This window comes from Thermobia domestica, chromosome 8 (assembly GCF_964235325.1).
Source record: "Thermobia domestica chromosome 8, izTheDome1.hap1.1, whole genome shotgun sequence".
Taxonomy (NCBI): Eukaryota; Metazoa; Arthropoda; class Insecta; order Zygentoma; family Lepismatidae; genus Thermobia; species Thermobia domestica.
In genome coordinates, this window is record NC_137461.1 from 62,608,539 (window position 1) to 62,629,994 (window position 21,456).

The following is a 21,456-nucleotide window of genomic DNA, read 5'->3' on the forward strand; positions in this document are numbered from 1 at the left end:
AGTTTCCATTTTAATGTACGCAATTAATTGTTTTTATTCATTATTAGGAAGAGGATTAAGTGAAAAAAAAAAAAAAGATTCTTTTCGCAAAGTTTATTCATTAATTTAGTGGAGGTTTATATAACATTTTGTTAGCATGATTAGTACTCTGAAGAACATTATGTGAACAATGTATTGTATGTGTGCTGTAATTGAAATTCAGTATTTCTGGAGCTCTTCATGCCTTTTCAAAACAAACAATAGCAGCTTACTTTCGCCCGTTTGCAAAATGAGAAAAGAGCAAGAAACAAATCACTAAGAAATATTGATTATCATTACGTTTATTTATTATGAGTTTTTAGTAACAAGATTGTAGTAATATGCTACTCGACATTATTATTATTATTGTTATTGTTGTTAATAATAATACCCTGAAATATATGAAACTTTTTAACCATTATGAACTTGAGGTTCAGCGTATCTGCACCTTTATTTTTAGAAATAAAACGCTATATATATCCTACTGGATGAAAATTTAAGGAATGAAAAAGTGCAAAATGTGCTGAGGGTAGAATCTGATTCTTTAGCTTACGTGCTGGTACTTAAACACTATGCTACAAAGTACGCTTACTAACCAGTCACACGCCCCTACGCTTGAGGTCAGTGGTCAGACTATGGACTACACTACAACACTTGCCGTGTTTGGACAAACCAGAATTCGATATTACAGGCAGTCCATAAAGTCCTGCAGGAAAGTAAAACTCTATAACTTGGAAACCGTTAACGTTTAAGTGTATAAATTTTTGAAGTTGGAAGAAGGGAAGTTTAAAGTTTTGTTCTGGCCACAATGCTCGATGACGTTTGCGCTGGTAATCACGTGACTTAAAATGGGGTCTATTAAAGAAAAGGCACAATGTGTTTTGTGGTTTGCGGAATTAAAATATTGCGTTTCAGTGCGGAGAAAGTTCCAAACAACGTATGGGAAAACACCCCAGCAGAAACAAGTATCAAGAGGTGGTACGAGAAGTTCAAAGAAACGGAAAGTGTGTCAGATTTACCACGCAGTGGAAGGCCAGGAACGAGTGACGATATGATTCACACGTTGCAGGACAGCGTAGCCAGGAGTCCAATGAAGTCGCTTAAACATAGGTCATTGGAACTGGGAATACCGAAGTCAACGTTACACAAGATCGTACGCAAGAATTTGAAGGTCCGGCCCTATAAGTTAAAATTTGTGTACGAGCTGATAGAGGAAGAAATGGAATTTTGTGAGTCAATGCTTACCCGCTTACAAGATGGTGATTTTCTGTCTCGATTTCTGTTTTCAGATGAAACACATTTCATGTGTCGGGAAACGTGAACAGGCACAACTACCGAATTTGGGGGGTGGAAAATCCACGCGAATTCGAGGAGCACAAGCGGGATAGTCCCAAAGTCAATGTGTGGTGTGCTGCTTCAATGGACCACATTATCGGCCCTTTTTTCTTCGAGGAAGAGACGGTAAATGGTAACAATTATCTGAACATGTTACAGACATTCCTTTTGCCAGAACTTACTAGGTTAGGCATCGTTAATGAGGTCCACATGCAACAGGATGGGGCACCGCCGCACTATGCCCTTCAAGTTCGACAGTTTCTTAACGAAGAATTTAAGAAGAGATGGATTGGCCGAAGAGGACCCATACCTTGGCCTGCAAGATCACCAGATTTGTCACCTTGTGATTACTGGCTGTGGGGACACATGAAGACCAAGGTGTATTCGCAGAAGCCAGCTAATCTGCACGATCTCAAGAACAAAATAACTGATGTGATTTTGAACATTCCAGACAAGCACCGCCAACACGCAATTCTTTGTTTCCCACAAAGACTGCAAGAGTGTTTGGACATGAACGGTGCACAATTGGAGGTTTGGCGATGAACCTTAACTAGCTGAAACAAAACTTTGAACCTTTCTGTAAGCACACCAAATAGTATTTGTTAATACATTACGTAGTTTCCAAGTTACAGAGTTTTACTTTCCTGCAGGACTTTATGGACTCCCTGCATATGAGAAACAGGAAAAATAATGGATTTTTACATGCACCATAATTACAAATTGAATGAAAATGTTAAGACATCCAGAAATCGGACCCAAGTCTCCAGCTTACCGTGTCAGAACGCTAACACTAGACAGCCCGTTCCCGAGGAAGGCTGCTCTACATTTTAGTGTGTACAGTCCATGTTGACTAAATGAAGGTGGAAATTAGTTGAGAATTAAATCATTATGGTGGAACTGTAGGTAGTTCAAATTTAACTTGCATATTGGGACAGTAATTAGGATTAGGAATTAAATAAAATTAGGCTTTCGATACCTAGTACCATGTTAGCCCATCACGTATGAAGGATGACGTCTCGGCGATCACATTGTCCGGGAAGTTGGTGAGGTGGAAGCAGCCTGGGGCTATTAAGTTACGTGCCATCTCGGAATTTACCTTGTATGAATCAGGAAAACCTTACTCAGGATGGCTGGCGTATATATTCATAGTTTTTTTTTTTTTTTTTTTTTCAATGAAAAAGCACGATAAATACTTAGGAAAAATATAAATGCACGTTCGCCCGTCTCACTCCAATGAGCACATATGATGTGAGTGTGTAAGTTTTTGACACCCACGAACTGAAGGGAAGTGTTGAAAACGTAATCAGTGCGACGTGATTAACGCAAAAACAGTCCTCGTCACCTACACATTGCATAGTTTTCTTTCGTTGAAATAAAACAAAGGACACATGTTTCTCTATTATATTCAGCAGAGGAATTGATCACAGAACAACTTGGGTGAACATGTGATTGCCAAGGCTACATTTCTTTTTTCCCTTTAACACGTTCGTAAGCTGGTAAGTGTGTATACTGATAGATCTTGAGATAGAAATGGAGCCAGTCCGATGTTAATAAGTGTCCAGGAAGATAGCAGGAGCTATGATGAGTCAACAACTGTCGAAAGTGAATGAGATAAGTAGATTAAGAGATGAGTTTTTGGATGTTACTTCAACGTTTTATTTCGATTACATTGAGATACGTACATGCATTGTTATTATTATTAAGATGTTGTGAAAGGTTATGAGATCTTAAATACTTTTTTCTATTATATTCTTATGCTGCAAGCTTGCTGAACGCGACAACACAGCACAACACCGTTGTCACACTTCCAGTTACTGTACACTGTTTCTTCATATGAGCGCGGGGAATTTAAAGGCTGGGCTGCAAAATGGCTCTCCGCTTAAAGCATAAAATATGTTCGAATAAACATTTTTATTAAAAAAAAAATACTCTACCAACTAAACCCTTTTTCGTTAAAAGTTTTAAATATTTGGAACACTAGAGTTCCAAATTTTCGAACTGTGCTTTGCACGTCTCTCTACCTACCACGGTACAGGAGATAATAGCGTCATACATTTATTTTAATTACACAAAAAGTATCAAGTGATGAAAATTGAACTTTTCACAACTTACAGTTAATGGATGCATCTACATATCGTACACAGTAAATTATTTTAAATGGTCTCGTTTCCGAGATATAGTCCTATGAACACTGATTTACCAAAAAAGTACTATAAAATACGCACTTTTTCATTAATTTCTATTTTTTTCTTATTACACAGTACAAAGAAAATTTTTGTTTCTTAAGTATTGAAAATACAACATTTCAGCAATTCTAACGAGGTACGACAATGCAATATAAATCTTGAGTGAACGTCAGGGCAGCACCACGAAGTCAGCGGCCTATCTTTATGAAATGGATAGTAGTAGCTAGCGTATGCCCGCCCAACTTTGGTGCACGGGATTCCGGCTTCGACTTCCAGTAGGAGAGCATTCATCATATTACAGTGACTCGGCTTCCACCTTAAACTGTAGGTCGACGTTTCATATATTCTCAGTGCTGAGAGAGACGCTCAACGCCAATCCAGTAGTACAAAATAACTATGCACTTCACTTGCCCACTTTCTGTTAAGGGCGTAAAACTAAAATAGTAAGTTGACAAACTAGTTACACCAGTGATGTGTATCTTCAAAAAATACCTTATTTTATTTGTTGCTAAACCACTAAAGTTTCAAATACGTTATTCTATCTAGTTCATTTGCTAATAAACAATCATTCACACTTTCGATCATGAACTCATACCTCATATGAGCAGCTGTAACCTCGTCAATTGGTGGATCCACTATCCGTTCCACAATCTGATCTGGCGTTTCCATTTGTAACCGAACATTAACCACGTGGGGATGTCTGAACGACAGTAATTCCTATGGTATAGAAATAAATATTTTTAACAATTTAACACATGTTATGGCATGGAATACATTAAAAAAAAAAAAAAACGCAACATATAAGGGTAAGTATTTGATTAGGGGTAAAAACTTGTCCCATTGAGCTTTCATTGTACTTTGAACAAATACATGTTACATTTGTTTTCCTAATATTCACCATGAACTTGTACGAGTGTAATAATATGATTTTTGCATTAGCATTTATTCTTTGTGTTTTTAAAAAACAAAGTTTTTACGCAAATGTCATTACTGTAACAGGTCCTCACTAACAAGTTGTTACAATACATAACTGCTTGTGTCACTTTCCAATATCTTATTGTTTTAAATAATCGACACATTCAAGATAATATATATTGTTCGTCATTACTCCGATGAATAAAATATTCCACCTTTAATTCAGTTTATTTTATTGTTTTTAAAACCTCAGTCTCCAACTTGTATGTCATTACCGCAGAAAGTTGATAACTGAATTATTTAGCAATTTCGATCCGGCAACATTAAAGAAGTAATAAGTGAAGAACTATTTGACATCCTAGCTGTGTGATATGCGCGACAGTTTACAAGTAATGTGTATTACTGAAGATTTATTGTGCTTCAAACTTCTATGTTTGGGTGAGTATTTTTATTCAACGTCATTACCACAACGTGTGTTTTCTTTTGATTTTTGTAATCATAAATCTTTTTATGAAGTTACATTGTGCTGTAATTCATTATATTTGTCCAACTTACCTCATTGCCGCCATTTAACAGTGAACAATGATAATAAGGATTTATTGCCATTGTCATTACCGCAACATATGTTTTGTTGTGGTAATGACAGAGAGGTGTGGTAGTTTCCACTGCATAGCATAATTACTTCTAGTATGTTTTTCTTTTAATAAAATAATACAAATTATGCAAATTACATCTATAATAGAGGAAAGCAAACTACTAGGATTTATGCTACTTAGACTGCCAATTACGGCGCTTTATGAATTAACTATGGTTAATAAACTCCTAAAATTAAAAAAGTTCCCTGATAAATAATGTTGGAACTCTTCGGGATTTTGATAATAGCTTCCTAGATTCAGTGACGGTACCAGACTAGAATAAGCGATGGGAAAGCTACAAAAATTTCTTTTGAAAGTATGGAGCATGACTCTCTTTATCTCTAATTTATTTTCCGATGGAGCCTAACATCTCTAATACGTCGACCAGGAAACATTAAAAAATATTGTTCTATTTGTTCGGTCTGTGGGGCAACTTGTGTTTTAACACCTTCTTAGGGGCTTAAGCCCCACCTAGCTCCATCTTGTGCTATAACAGAATAATGGTACATTTGAAACGTTTCATTCATATTAGGTGGTAGATTAAATAATTTTGTTCGTTTTTTTTTAATTAGAATTTTGCTGTTTAGTGTTAATTAATTTTCTTCTGTAAGGTTATTAATTAAATTCGTAATAATTTATTAAAGTGTATTAATAGTTTCTTACTAAGTTAATATGCCAAGTCAAGGCATTGACTGTTAAAAAGGGCGTTATAGAGCAAACTTGAAGGAAGATCCAATAAAAGGGCAAAAGTACTTGAAGATGGAAAGAGAAAGATACAGAGAATGGGGCAGCAAGAGGAAGCTGAAGTCTCTAAATGAGAGAAGCCAAAGAGAGCAAAGACGACAACGAAAACAGTGGAGAGAGAACCAAAGAAGGAAAAGAAGCATAATAAATGTTTATCAAATATTATTAGAGAAACTCCACCACTATTTCCTTTATCATTAGAACGAACGTAAGTTATATAGCCCACGATAGAAAAATACACGTAATAACTTAGCATACGCCTACTGCTGTTTAGCTTTCCTTGTTCTGTTGTCGTTTAGTGATTTTGGTTGTTTTCTTTCGGAAGGGCAGAATGAACAGGGCATAGAGGACCAACACCGAGGTTATATGCGCATTTAGATAAGGTAACGAATGGAAAGGGCATTCTATCTGGCGTCAAGGAATGAGAACCATTAGCCTTCTCCTGAGAACAAGGGGTGGTGAGTACCCGAAAAATTATGACTTCACCGTTACCGATCACGAAAATAAAGTAGATGATCAGAATACACCTAATAAGATAATGACAATTAAAAATTATTATATTTGAGTTGTTCAGAATGAGACCTGAAAATTGCTTCACTTATTTTATTTTTTTAATATGTTTATGCCTTAGTTAGATTTTCATACATAGCTTCACTTCGTTGTAAGCTAGGTTGTATTTCTAAGCAACAGTATTTTCTATTTTGTGACGCTTAGGCACAATTTACTATCTTTTGTCTCTACTGTTACAGTAACTATTGTTTTTGGTAGTTACATTGCTTTCTACAGTGAGTTTTCAATTACCTAATAGCCCCAGGAAGATATGCAACAGTTTTATAGTTCACTAATTCTCATTAAGAAAAAAAAACATGACAGAAAAGTATATTTTGAGGTAAAAGTAGTCAGAAATTAATTTTTTTATGTACATTATTTAGATTATTATTGCAATTTCGCTCCTTTTTTCCACGGTCGAGTGTTCCCAGAGAAGACGCGGAAGACAACATGTGAGGGGAGAAAGAGATCCACTGCATACAGAAGAATTAAAGAATTGGAGAAAAAACTGAAGGCGCAGAAGAGAAAAGCTGAAAGGTACAAGAACTGTATGGACGAACGAACAATAATGAAAAAAAGTGAAAACTTATCAGAGCTTACACCTCTGAAAGAAGGTAGTAACATCATATCTTCAGGTCACCGTGAGAGGGAATTAACACCGATAATGGAAGAGACGACACCTAGTGCTGAGAACAATTTAAGCTCAACACTTACTGACTTTATGTGCATAGTCATGGTGATGGACAAATTATATTCAAGTATAGTAAAAAATGTTGATGATGGAGAATATAATTACGAAGTTCAGTGCATGAAATCTGTTGGCAATAATAGATTCTTTTAGCCTCAAAAGCCTGATATTTTGTGGTATAAATAGGTGATATTGTAGCTTTCAACATATCTGAAGCACGGCATGTACGCAGGATAGGAGGACGATATGTTCAAATTGATCCAATTCTATGGAAAGACCTTTGTGAGTATTACAATTCGTTGTGTACATGAACTGTTGGATTGTCATTTATTTATGTTTGTCATTACTGTACAACATTATGTCATTACTGCAACATTTGTCACTACCATCACAATGGTGGCATTCCCACAACGGAGCAATAATTTGTAGTTAATATGTAAACAGGTATTGGGTACAGCAAGGTTCTAAATATACACAATTCACGCATATTTTTGGTATTACGCAATAATTATACTAAATTGTTACTTAACTGCATGACATATAAATATTTTGGTGTTACTTTTATGTTCGATTCCCGTACTTGTACAGTTATCAGTATTAAATTAGTATTTTAGTTTGTTTTTCATTAAAATTGTTTAATTTATTGTACAACATATTACGACAGATCTCGCAAGTATGAGAAATAAAAGAAAATTGCAATACACCAATTAGTGAAGAAATATGCAAATGTGACGGTAATGATAAAAATTTGTAAGTCCTTCTAAAAATGAATAATTTCTCTGAAATAGGTCGAGTTCCAGCTCTGTCTTATACTAACAGGTATCGTAAAACTATGTACTACTATTTGATGTATCTTTGCTTGAAGAAATTAAAAACATGACGTCATTTTTTCCCTAATCTAATATCGGCCCGTATATAAAACAACGAATATAATTATATGATATAGGAATCATAACGTCATTCCAATTATTGAAATCTCTCCTGAAATAAGTCGACAAGTGTCAAGTACTAAGTTTATCCTTAAAATTAACTTAATTGTCTCTGCTATCACTGTTAGTGATAATATATTCTATGTTAAGAAAGTGGATAATCATTCTCTTGAAAATTACACTGAACTCTACTTAAATGAATATGAAAAAGTCTACTATTAAAGAAAAGTACTCAAGAAATTAAATTAGTTCCACCTTCTATGGTAATTTTCTGTTTTTCACTAGAAATTAGGGCCATTACATGCAAATCAAGACGAAAGATTTCAGTTCGACCCTTACAGATAGCAATGAGATTTTATATACTGACCGCTATCACCTGTGAGTGGAACGAGCGGAAAAATCAAGTTGATTTGTGAAGGGGTGCGAAATTACAATGCCCCAAATTGCTCAGAATTTGTCAAAAACTGTGTGACATTTCTTCGATTGGCATTTGCGGCTACCATGAAGTATCTAAGACGTTGGTTAAGGTACAATTTTAAAGCTTATGAAACGAGCTTTCAGATGATATATAATACTATAGACTTTAAAAAAAAATCAAAATTTTGAATTTTATTTCTTCCAAAAGCCATATTTTGAAAAATTTACAAAGTTCTAATAAAAATTCTGAATGCTAAGAATACATCTCGAAAGTTTAATTTTGGGATCATTTCTTACAAGAGTTTCCACTTCCAAACTTGGAGTTGAAAATCGCTTTAATGTTTTAAGTCAATACCATATTAAAATCAAATCAATACCACAATGTAGAAAACGAACACTGACCAGTTTTTTGTTCATAGTTGGAAGTTCAAAAGCAAGATGGGGTCAGCTTGTAGGCTTGTTCGGGTCACAAGGTTCACCATACACAGTACATACACTACATGAATCCAGAGACCATCTGGTTTTCAAAGATATGCAAAAGATGGAGATGGACCAACTGGATAGAGAAATGTCACCTTTACTTCATCTTTTCCCAAAACATGCCAACCACCACCTGTTATAGATTACAGTTATGCAAGGGCACCGATCCTATCCCCCTCCCCCTCGAAGCTCATGTGGGCACCCAAGTATTTTTATGAATATGTATTTTTTATGCATATAAGATATTTCAACAACCAAACACATATTTGAATGAGGCCCCCAAAGCAGGGTTGGCAAAAACCATGGTTTTTATTAAAAAAACCAAATAAACCGTTTTTTTTTGGTTTAAACCAGGTTTTTATGGTTTAAATAATTTGCTCTATATATTCATATCATATATGGACAGAAATAAGTTTGTTTCGCCTTGATGTTATTATGCAACAACCAGGTTATGCTGGAAGGGGTCACATAAGCTTAAAGCGGAATAAAAACCGCTTCTCGAGTTACATCCGAGAGAAATTGTCCTCCATTTGAACTCGGAACCAGGACTAATTGGCCACAAATGCGATACGTCTGCCGACTCACTCACGAAGGAATCCTGATAAAAAAAAATACGATGTACTGACCTTTACATGCTTCTTAATATAACTGTCAAGAGTCATTTCAGGACAAAAAGATAAACACTTGCACAAGTGAAACCATTACACAGAATTACATATGAACAATTTCAAAGTACTACGGAGTACAGAAGAACTAATTTAGTTCAAGTTAGTTAACAACGACTTTTATTGGTCCAAATTAAAGAAATACACCGACTTAATCTGCATATCAATAAGAAAAGTGAGTAAAGATACGAATTATTATTTGAGAATTATTTGGCTCAAACTCATTTATACATAAATAGATACCAAAGATACTTATTTCACTAAATGCCTCTCGTGGGGTCTGTATGACCCTTCCCCCCCCCCCACACACACACACAAAAAGTACGGCATTTTCGATTTTTTTAAATCAATAGTAAACATTGAAACGCAACAATATTTAGAATTTTTCTTCGATTGTAATTACATAACAATAATAACAACTACAAAAAATCACAAAATAAACATTTATAAACTTATAAAAAAAAGTTGCTTTTGTAGTATAATCTTTTGGAGTAATGAATGGGGAATTTAGGTCTGAATATAATACGAATAATATACGGGAGTGAAACGTGATAACTAGAGACCGGATGTTAGGCAAAATGCCTATTCTTTAATATTAAAGATACGATCAAAAATAACGTTTTAAAGTTTATATAGGGGTTATAGTTTCTATTTAAGCCAATTTTATTTTGCCTATTTCGACCGTTACTGCCTAGATAATTGCTTTAGTGCCTAATGTTGCCTATTCTATGCATTTTCTTTAAAATACGCCTTCATTGAGAAAATATATTATTTATATAACATAAATAATACGTACATATATACGTATATTAGGTGTTCGTAAACACAAGCACGTGGTACGTTACAATATATACACAGGGTGAACTTCAAAGATCTGCACATACTTCCGAGGTGATTAATGATATCAAAAGAAGACAAAACGTTCTGTTGTAGTTTGTCGAATTCCGTGTCGTATACAAGTGACAGGGGTGCCAACTTGGAATCGAAAATCGAATCCTGACAATTGGAACGGAACAGATAGATGTGCACATACGTTGAGAGGTGATTCGTGACATGAAAAGAAGACAAAAAGTCCTCTTGAATGTCACGAATCACCTCCCAAAGTATGTGCACAATTTTATGTCTCGCTCCAATTGTCACGGTTCGATTTTCGATTCCAAGTTGACCCCCCTGTCACTCGTATACGATGCGGAATTCCACAACATGCAAGAAGACTTTTTGTATTCTTTTGATGTCACGAATCACCTCCCGAAGTATGTGCACATCTTCCAGGTTCACCCAGTATATATGGAATGCATAACAAGCTTCGTTTTTATATATACAATAAAAGAAGATATTGACAAAGAAGTATGTTTCTATATTCTTTGAGCATTATTTATGACTTGAATCTATTTTTTAATTGTATTAAGTACTTATCTTCATTATTTCGAGCTACATTTTAGTGCCTATTTTACTGCCTATTTTTTAAATTTTTAGTGCCTATTTGCCTGCCTATTTTCTAGGTTTTTAGTGCCTAAACATCCTGTCTCTAGTGATAACCCACAGATGTGTGTTCATCAAGATTTTACAAACACACTTTTACGAACATTTTTTTGTTGTTTGGTTTAAACCATGGTTTAAACCACCTTGGTTTAAACCAGCCAACCCTGCCCCAAAGTTACAGAGAAATCGGCGCCCTTGTAGTTATGTATCCAATTAGGTTTGCTTCTGCCAACTTGTCGTCGAATTTGGTGAAAGTCTGTCCCAATGAACTTAGGCAACACGAAAATTCTTTGATAAAAAGTTTGGGGTATCTAAAGCTGCAGGAATGAACGCGTGAAATTTCTACCCCAAGAGGTGTTCATGTTTTGTTAAAACGTCTTGTAGAAACTTGGGTGACTCCGTGACCTCTTTTTGACTGACAAATGTAAAATGTACTCCCGTAAAGTTTGCTGCTGCCCAGTCAAAAAGCTGCCGGGGTGTACGTATTATTATACGGAAGTTGCAGACTTACTTGGGCCGCCAAACTCTTGACTGTGCTACCAATCTGATCACAAGGCCCCTTTCCATGAGCTGTTGAAGCAAAATGCCAATCATCCTCTACGTCAAAATCAGCATTATGTAAATTCCAGTAACTCAATGTCAAAAGGTCGATTCATGTGTGAACATGTCTGTGCATGCACCGTAAAGTTGAATTCTGTTCCTACACACAAACATGTGTAATGCTTCACAGTGAGGTAAGCCACCATGTTTGTAAAGCACTTGCATGCTTGTTGCAATTTCTCAGGAGCAGAAAAAATATTATTTCCATCCATTTTATAAGAATCTAAATTAACGCGATTTTCAACTCCATGTTTGGGAATGGAAACACTTGGTTCCATGTTCATCCCAAAATAAAACTTTTGGGATTTATTTATAACACTTTTTTTTTTTTAATACAAAATTTTATAGTGTTATATACTGGTTTAAACCAGCTGGGTTTTTCAAAATAACCAACTGGTTTAAACCAAAAAACGAAATAGTTGGTTATTGTTATGCAATTTCAATCAAAGAAAAATTCTAAATATTGTTTCGTTTTAATAATGTTTACTATTGGTAAAATACATCGAAATGCCGTACTTTTTTGATGGGGTCATACAAACCCCACGAGATGCATTTATTGAAATCAGAAGTATCTTTGAAATTTTTTTTAATGCATAAATGGAAATGAAATCTTTTAGTTTTACGTCCCACGGTTATGCCGGTTAGGCTAAAGGAGACGGTGATGATGAGAGATGAGTGAAATTGTGGAATGAAGAAAGTGGGAGGAAACGGGAGAACCCCGAGAAAACCCACGAGCACGGTGTTTGTCCACCACAAAGTTCACTTGGCGGGGGCTGGGATCGAACCCGGGACCCCAAGCACCAGAGGTGAACGCTCTACCACTGAGCCACCGCGCCCCCTAATGCATAAATGGGTCAGAGCCAAAGTGGAGTCAAATAATTCGTATCTTTATTCATTTTTCTTACTGATATGCAAATTATGTCGTTGTGAACTAACAAAAGTCGTAGTGAACAAACTTGGACTAAATTAGTTCTTCTGTACTCTACAGTATTTTAAAATTGTCTATATGTAATTCTGTATAATAGTTTCACTTGTGCAACTGTTTTATCTTTTTGTGCTTCTGAAACGATTCTTAACAATTATATTAGCAAGTATGTAAAGATCAGTACAACGTATTTTTTTATCAGGAGTCCTTCGTGAGTGAGTCGGCAGACGTATCGCATTTGTGGCCAATTAGTCAAGGTTTCGAATTTAAATGGAGAACAATTTCTCTCGGATGTAAGCCGAGAAGCGGTTTGGATTCCGCTTTAAGCTTATGTGACCCCTTCCAGCATAACCCTGCATAATAACACCAAGGCGAAACAAACTTATTTCTGTCCATATGTGATAAAAATACATACAGCAAATTATTGAAACAAAAAAATCCTGTTTTTTGCCAACCCTGGTTACATACCATCTCAAGGCTCGTTTTATCTTTAAAATGACAACTTAACCAACGTCTCGCTCCTTTAGATTGAACATACAAATATCACTCACGCGATTTTTGGTAAAATTTGAGAACTTTGGAGGCCCTTTAATTTTGAAATCAGTTCACAAATTAACCTAAAATATCAGGGTTTGTTATTTTTCCAGTAGTATCACGAACTGTACAAATTTCAACAAAATTTGGCGAGATAAGGTAGAATTAGTTTCAAAATTGTGTTCATTTGACACCGAATGATTCATTATTCGAATATTGAAATAGTAATCAATGAAGCAACAGGATGATATATATACCGAGACCAAGACTCCATTCTTGTTTTTCCAGGCACTGTCAACCTAAAAATAGAAAGAAAAAAAATATTTTACATCTGATAACTTCTAATATAAGTGCATTGAAGAATTTAATACTATGCATTGCAAAAAATTGGTGTGCGATGGTAGGAGTGGAAATTAATAAAAATATAATAATAATACATCAAAGCTATTGTCTTTGTAAGAGTTATCTAGTACGCTGTACTAAACATACTCTCTGCTTTTGTCCCTTTGTTTACCTGCATTTCTTTTAAATGGAACCTTCTTAACACTTGATTCTCAAACTACTTAACACACTTTTCCTGGGGATGGTTGATTGGGATTTTTTTTTTTTTTTTTTTGGTTGGTTGGTAAATGTACTTTTTTCAAGCAATATCTTTAAGAACTTAATACCATTGCACAAATTGGTGTGCGATGGTAAAAATATAATAATGATAAGCCAAATTGATATTCAGCAAAAGACAGTAAATTTGAGGCATTTCTCTTTTGTCAACATCCTATAAACCCTCTCAAACATTCTACTAGCCACATTGATCCTACAGGTAGATGAAGTATTAATAATAATTGTCATATGCAAAATTTCAAATCGATTTCAAATTTAAATAAATACAGAATGAACGTATACTGTATTACACTAATAGATAGTGCATTTCAACTACTAGTACAATTACTAACACATTCATACTTCGTCTGAAACAAAGAGCTACATGACAAACATGTAAGATGTAATACACTCGTATTTAAATGTACTATATAATAGTAAGAAGTTTTATTTTACTTATGTACCATATGTAGATTTAGTACATAAGATATTGAAAAATGGCTTATTAGATAAAAAATTAAAGAAGCAAACAACGTACATCTATATCAAAACAGTGGCTTCAAAATTCGATTAGGGGTGTATCTTCCATCGAACTACATTACAGTGTTTGTCATACACTGTTCCGATTCGGTTTGAGATCTGGTTAGGATTAGGGATGGCCACAAAGTTTCGGTGGTTTTCAGAACCAGTTCCAGATATGGATCCGAAAACCCGGTTCCGGAACCGAATCCATTAAGAGCCAAAAACAGATTACACCAGGAATCAGTTTCGGCCATCCCTAACTCATGTGTGTTAAGAGATATGACAATGTAGCAAAGCAATCAGCAGAAGCTGAGTTTTGTGAGAGAAAGGTTTTACATTTTTTTAGATCTACATGTTTGTGAATAGGTACACCAGGGTTTATACAAAAATATTGAATTCAAATTCCCTGAATTTTTCAGGTATTAATTTTGCAATCTCCAGGTACAGTGGAAGAAACTAAAAGTAAGAGAACACACAAATTTTAAGAATAATATATTTATATATTTAAGAATGGCTACCCTTCCCCTCAATGAACGATTGCAATTAAATATTGAGTCACAAGAAAATAAATAATTAAAATAAATAAAATTTAAAATATCCAAAACTTTGTTCTATACTTGAATACATTCAAAATATACAAAAATATTGAACTCAATTTCCCTGATATTTCCAGGTTTTACACTAGATATAATCTATTTCCCTGAATTATCCAGGAATTTTTCTTCCAAAATCAATTTCCCTGAGATTTCCAGGTTTTTCAGATTTTCCAGGTAGTGTATGAACCCTGTAACACGTTTGTGCATAAAAATATTTGTTGGATGCACAAATACTGAAGTTTAGTGCAGTGTGAAAACAAAAATGGCTAGTTTTCTTTTGTGGAGCTGTAATTTTGCTTTGCATTGTAATGCATTTAGAATTTGCAGGGAATTGAAATTGTCCCTAAATACATTATTGTGGTAATTTTTCATCGGAAATATTTAAATATACACAGGAAAAGTAAAAGTTACTTGAGTAGTGAAAGCCGGAATGAGTCCAAGCTATCTATGTTTTGTAGTGATTTTGTATTACATTTGGTATTTTACACCATTTGTTTCAGAACTTTTCGAAAAATAAAATCAGTTGTAGCTTACACACAAAAAATAACTGCTCTATTACGTTCATACGTTTCTCCTTACGAAACATCGTACATAAATTCAGAACCGGTTCCAGACCTGAATCCGAAAACCTGGTTCCGGAACCGGATCCGCTCTGTCGAAACCGGTTCCGGCCATCCCTAGTTACGATCCCAAACCCAGTTGAACATTTTCCAGGATCATTACCTCCGAAGAAGGATTTTCCAAGGGTAAGGTACTCTCTCTTTTTACGTTCATTAAAGTATTACGCTATACTCTTCGCCATAGTTTCTATGGCATTAGACAATCTTAGTCAAGAAACAGCATACTTAGATTTTTACTTCGTACTTCGTGGGTTACAATTTGTAATCAGTAAATGCTGACAATCGACTTCATCTTTGTTATGGGTAGATAATAAACATCGAAGTCTCCAATACAGAATTTTTAAATCGTGAATAGATATTCAACAAAAAACGGTAAATTTGAGGAATTTCTCCTCTGTCAACATCGTACAAAATCCTCCCAAACATTTTACTACCAAGACTGATCCTATACGTAGATGAAATTATTGGAATAGAAAAGGGTCTTTACTTTGGCCAATTCATTTATTTATTTCGATTCAGTGATTTGATCTTTCGATTCTGGCTTTGAGAGCTTACCTGTTCCACTAGCTTGATTGCTGGTATGAAGTCATGTAGAACGTGATGTTGTACTCTTGATGCTTTTTTGTTTGAACGAGGAATTATGGATATGGAGTAACGTCATCTTGTGTTACCGTCTTCAATACTTCACGTGGTTAGTTGTGGCTGGAGGTGGTGCGTTTCTTAGTTCTCAGTGTGGTGCCGCGAAACCAAAATTTCTTATAGTGTGCGATACTGATATTGATGCTTATAGATTTTGTTTTCCTGTAAAATTATTGGACCTTAAAAAGGAGTTGCAGTATGTGTTAAAAAGAACAGAAGCTATTGAGTTCGACATAATCGGTTAAAAGTGGGGTTTGTATGTTAACGTGAGAATCTTTTACTTTGTTACATATTTGTTCCTGCAGCATAAGAATATTATTTATGAATGTTAATTTGGCTCTGTTTTAAGCACGGATTGCTCGAAAGTTTACTCGTCGTTACCTAGTGGTCAGTGGAAGCATTTGACTCTGATCCATATCTATAACGCTGTAGATCTTTGAAGTGGGGCATATACGCAAAGTATTGAGAATCTTCAGTGACATTTGAAGAGGAAGTTGAGCTGCACACGTGGGTCAGAAGGGACGATGTTGCAGTTTGGATATTATTTATAGAACAGGAAATTTTGTTCCACTTATAGCATTGGGCATTGGCATTGTATTATTTATGAGGCATGCTGTGGAATTGTACATGCAGCATTGAAATATCAGGTATTTACTTTTTATTAATTTTTCCGTAGTTGTAAATCTTTTCGTTTGCTGTTGTTTCATTTCAAGTATATAGTTTTGTGAAATTCCCACTGCACGTTAATTGCCGGGGTTAGGAGGGCGTGCTCCTCTCATATGTATAATTTACTTTCCCTTTCTAGGAGGAGGATTTGAAAGGCTTGCCCCCCTCGTTTTTTTTATTATTATTATTATGAAATATGGTGGTTCTTTTGCTGTAGTTTCATCTATTATTTAATACGTAATGTATTTTAAGTTTTGTTACATTTAGAACTGATACGATACGAAGTTCGCTTAGTTCTGTATGTACAGTGAAACCTGTCAACTTGGCCACCTGCTTATCTTGGCCTAGTTCGTCTTGAACCTGCATTTTCCCATAAGACATTCGTTACTTACTACTCTATAAGTTGGCCACCTGTCTATCTTGGAAGTTGGCCACACTGAAGCAATGTTTACCCTGTGATGATAATGATAAGTTTACCTGCGTATCTTGGCCACGCAAAATACAGTTTTGTTATTTTTCTTAACTCTTTCGAATTCCCATATGAGAGGCAGATGTTCTGTATTCGTAACTGGACATAAAGAAGCATAGATTCACACGATTTGTTCTTGGAGGTCAATGGCCAGAACACTACTCTCATAAAAGGGTGGTGAAGGAAGATGTGAATAAGAAAAAGCACGTACAGGAATTCAGGAAATGGTTGTACGTATTTTTTACCCTGTCTGTTTTGGTAAAACCATTAGCTATATCGGCTCCTTTCATCAGTGGGAAGCTTTAGTAATTCCGGAAAATTCTCAAGGTTAAAGCTCAATTGTCATTTATTGGCACCTGACTGCATGTCAAAAGGTAGCGGAGACTTTGAGATATGAATTCCCTTAAGATTTTCTCAAAACATCGTTTGCTCCGAGGGAAACACTTCTAGCTCATTAACAAGAGGTAGTTAACTACAATATTACAATGTGCATATCTGCCAAAAAGAATAAAACAAATACGTCTAGAATAAACCACCATTCAGTAACAACTGAGAAGAAGTCATATAAATTGCATATGAATTTCTCAATTTATAACTTAGCTTTTCTTGTTTACAATCTGAATAACTCAGTGTGCTATACTATCAATTTCAATAAACTGCGTACATATACTTCTATTTCATGGTTGTTTGTGTTATTGTGTTTTTAATCCGAATAATCCAATGTACCAGACTAGTTTTCAGGAAGAGAAAGTATGCATATATATTGAACATACTATCAAGAGCGCCGATCCTGGGGGGACCGAGGGAGCTCATGTGTTCCCTATTTTATTTATGAGTATACAATATTTGGTATAATTTGAATGCAATTTGTCTTAAAATCTTCATATATATACCTTCTGCATCTGAATGCCCCCCCTCCCCAAATTTACAGAGAAATCGGCGCTCTTGCATACTATAGTAATATTTTCTAGTACTGTATATTTTTATGATTACTCTATATACATTATTTATAAGTAGCTGTCGTGCCACTGCTTATTAAAATTTTACAATCAAGTAATACAAAAATCTTATTCTAAAAATACACAAATCACACTTATTTCTCTAAGTTGGCCACTTTTCGATGGAACCGATGGTGGCCAACATAGACAGGTTTCACTGTATTAATACTTGAAATAGGCCTATGAAATGTTGTAAATACTAGAATCATTACAGTCGGAACCACCAGGATTTCTAACTGATTCGATTCGTAAAGAACTGGATCCTGGTGATACTTAACGAACTGTTCCGAGGAACCGGTTCTTTATAAATCGGTTCATTGAATGGTTCAATTGAATGAAATGGCCAACGTAAAAACTTGTCGTCGAAAATAAATGGGAATACAATACCCCGGTACATCAATTATTCATTGATTTTTAGAAAGGCCTACGACTCGGTTAGGAGGAAAACGTTGTGCAACATTTTTATAGAATTTCTACAAGATATACTTCTATTCCATTCTTAAATGAGAGAAAAATCAGTTACGTTTCCCTTAGTTCAACTCATTTTTCCTTTAAACCTTTACATATATATATAATATCGGGCGTTCTAAAAATGGCGCCCATGAACCACAGAGCATTATTCTACAAGTCAAAGCAGAAAAATATATATTTGTACACTTTTCGAGTCCACGTCTGGAGACACAAATTGCACTAGGTGGCATCGCCACAAATAAAGAACCATAAATTAGATCTACCAATCAAATAGTTATATAGATTCCTTCCAGATGGCAGCTAAAGTTTATATTGATTGACACTAGCATCACTCACTAGTGTAGCAGTCGGTTCAACTGCTTGTTATATTAGTAGAGTAATGCTAATGGCTTCAAGTTAATCTGTGACGTTGCCACATTGTGAAATTTTGATCCCCTATAGTGGCTGAAAAAGGTCCCGGAGGGCATACCATCATATAACATTTTCGCTCTATTTTGGTCTGTAGAATAGTGCTCTTTGGTCCGTGGGTGCCATTTTTAGAACACCCGATATATATTTTCTTTTACCTACTTCTGACCCCTTCATCTAAACATACTTTCTTTTTGGCCTGTCTCGCTTTAATTTTGTATAATTCTATAAAATTGTCCATAAAATTTGAGGATGATATTTAGTTTCTCTCCCAATCTTGCACATATAAGATCTCTGGTGTTACTTCACAAAACATACCTGACGGAGCGAAGTGGGAATTTATTTCGAAGCTGGTCGCCCGCCTAGTTTTTGGCTAAAAGTAATAATTTTTTCCTTTCTGTACCAAAGTTTAATATTTAATGCACACAGTATTGCCGAGCGAGCAACAGCGAGTGAAGACGTGTTACAGCACCTCAGGGCATGTTGTTTTCTGTCTTTCTTACAGCTAAATGGGAAATGGGACCTGTGTTCTAAAACCTTGCCGCCATGTTAATTATGTTACTTACCGTTACATTGAAAAGTATTTCTCTACGTTTCTTTTACAGTTATTTGCTTATTACATTTTCTATAATTTATTTTTAGATTGATCAAGCCATGAATTTTAATTACTTTTAATAGATCTTCCTAATTATCACTTTATTGTTTCACAAACTGTAATAATATTACCGCATATCCAGGGCTGCGTGTCAGCATACATGCAGCCATGTTTACAAACAAATGCTCATTACATTCCCACAATCCAACCATGCAGTAACCTTGCGCCTAGTAGTTCCCTCCGCCTGCCAAATAGTTCTATATTTACAACCGCTTATATAAGAAAATAGACACAACTTAACCCTCTCGTTATACATAAAGCTAGTTTCTTCCCGAAATTTTGCTAGAAACGGACGACCAACTTTGGAACTTAACACGCGAAGGGGGTTAGAAGCCCCGCAGGCCTCGTTGTGTTCTACCTTTATCACAATTTAGATAACAACAAGATACTCGGTTCTGGAGACATGGAACGAGTTGCTGAATACTAAATGCCATCCAAATTCGATATTTTGAGAGGCTACTGCGGTACTTTAACCTGAAATTCCTTTCCGCAAGTACACACAGTCGCTTCGCAGCTGCAACATACATAAGCACACCAGCTTGAGCCCACGGGTTTTACCCAGCCGGAATATGTAGAATATATAGAAAATTCACCTGTAATGAATACTCTTTACTTTCGTGTTCATGTCTTATGTTTCAATGCATGTTATTCGTATATTCACAATTGATGAGTAACATACCTGTAACAGGGGTTAATTTTTTGGAAGAATTTTATTGAAACGTTGGGTTAAATTCCAAAATTGGGCGTCCGTTTCCAGCAATTTTTTTTTTTTTAAATTTACAGAAAAGATATGGATAATTTGTTCGTTTGTGTGATTGATAATGTATAAGAATCTCGAAAAATCTGTTTATTTGTTATATATAAGCGGTTATAAACATGGGACTATACGGCGAGCGGAGGGAACTACTTGGCGCAAGGTAACCGAACAGTTGCATTGTGGGAAAGAAACGAGCATTTATGTTATCAACATGGCGAATGTACAAAGGCAGTGAACTAACAGTTTTAACATTTGTGAAGCAATACGTTAATAGCGAGCAAAATCTTTTAAAAGTTTGTGAAGAGCACGGATTAATGAACCTAATAACAAATTCCAGTAAGTGTGGAAAGGAGATAACAGCGAAGAAACGTGGCGAAAGCGGACGCCCAACTTCGGAATAAATGCCGAAACGTTTAAACCAGTAATAATTAAGCCCTTTCAAAATTGACCTGCACCGAGGAATGCAACCCCCTCCATTAAAAACCAACTCCAGAGCACTAGAGCATAATTAGTGAACAAAGTAGTACAACTGCTATCATGTTGGATTTCTATTGTAAACTTGTATTCAATATTATAATAAAATAAATTAATAAATAATACTAGTTTTTTTCTTAAAAAAACACCTACTTGTTGCAAGTATTGGTTCAACGTAATGTGCGCCATTTTCGATCAGTGTTGCAGTCACAACCAGTTTTGCCAAAAGGTTGTCACAAAAAGTCGCTAACGAAAGGTGAAATGACTGATTTTCGGTGAAAAGTCGCTAAACCCGTTGTTTGTAAGGATTGATCTAAAGTTGCAGATGTACAATAAACAATATATTCCACTCACGTCTTTGTCAACAGGACAACCAATCCTTGAATTCATTCGGATCATAGTCAGTGACGACGCCAGCTATAAGTTCCTAGGGGGCAAAGGAGGGGCAGATACATTTTCGGGGGGGGGCGGCTATTTCCCAC

General features: G+C 35.4%; 1 protein-coding gene across 1 annotated transcript in view; it reads right to left on the reverse strand.

Annotated features, from left to right (window-relative positions):
* PCID2 (PCI domain-containing protein 2) overlaps window positions 1-21,238 on the reverse strand; it is a 39,244-nt gene extending 18,006 nt beyond the window's left edge. Inside the window, exons 1-3 of the mRNA XM_081768538.1 lie at window positions 21,128-21,238; window positions 13,360-13,401; window positions 4,135-4,256 (exon numbers count right to left, since the gene is read on the reverse strand). Of these exons, the coding sequence (XP_081624664.1) occupies window positions 4,135-4,256; window positions 13,360-13,401; window positions 21,128-21,163 (200 nt within the window). The 5' untranslated portion in view covers window positions 21,164-21,238. The remainder of the gene's footprint in view (window positions 1-4,134; window positions 4,257-13,359; window positions 13,402-21,127) is intronic.
* Window positions 21,239-21,456: the final 218 nt, after the last annotated feature.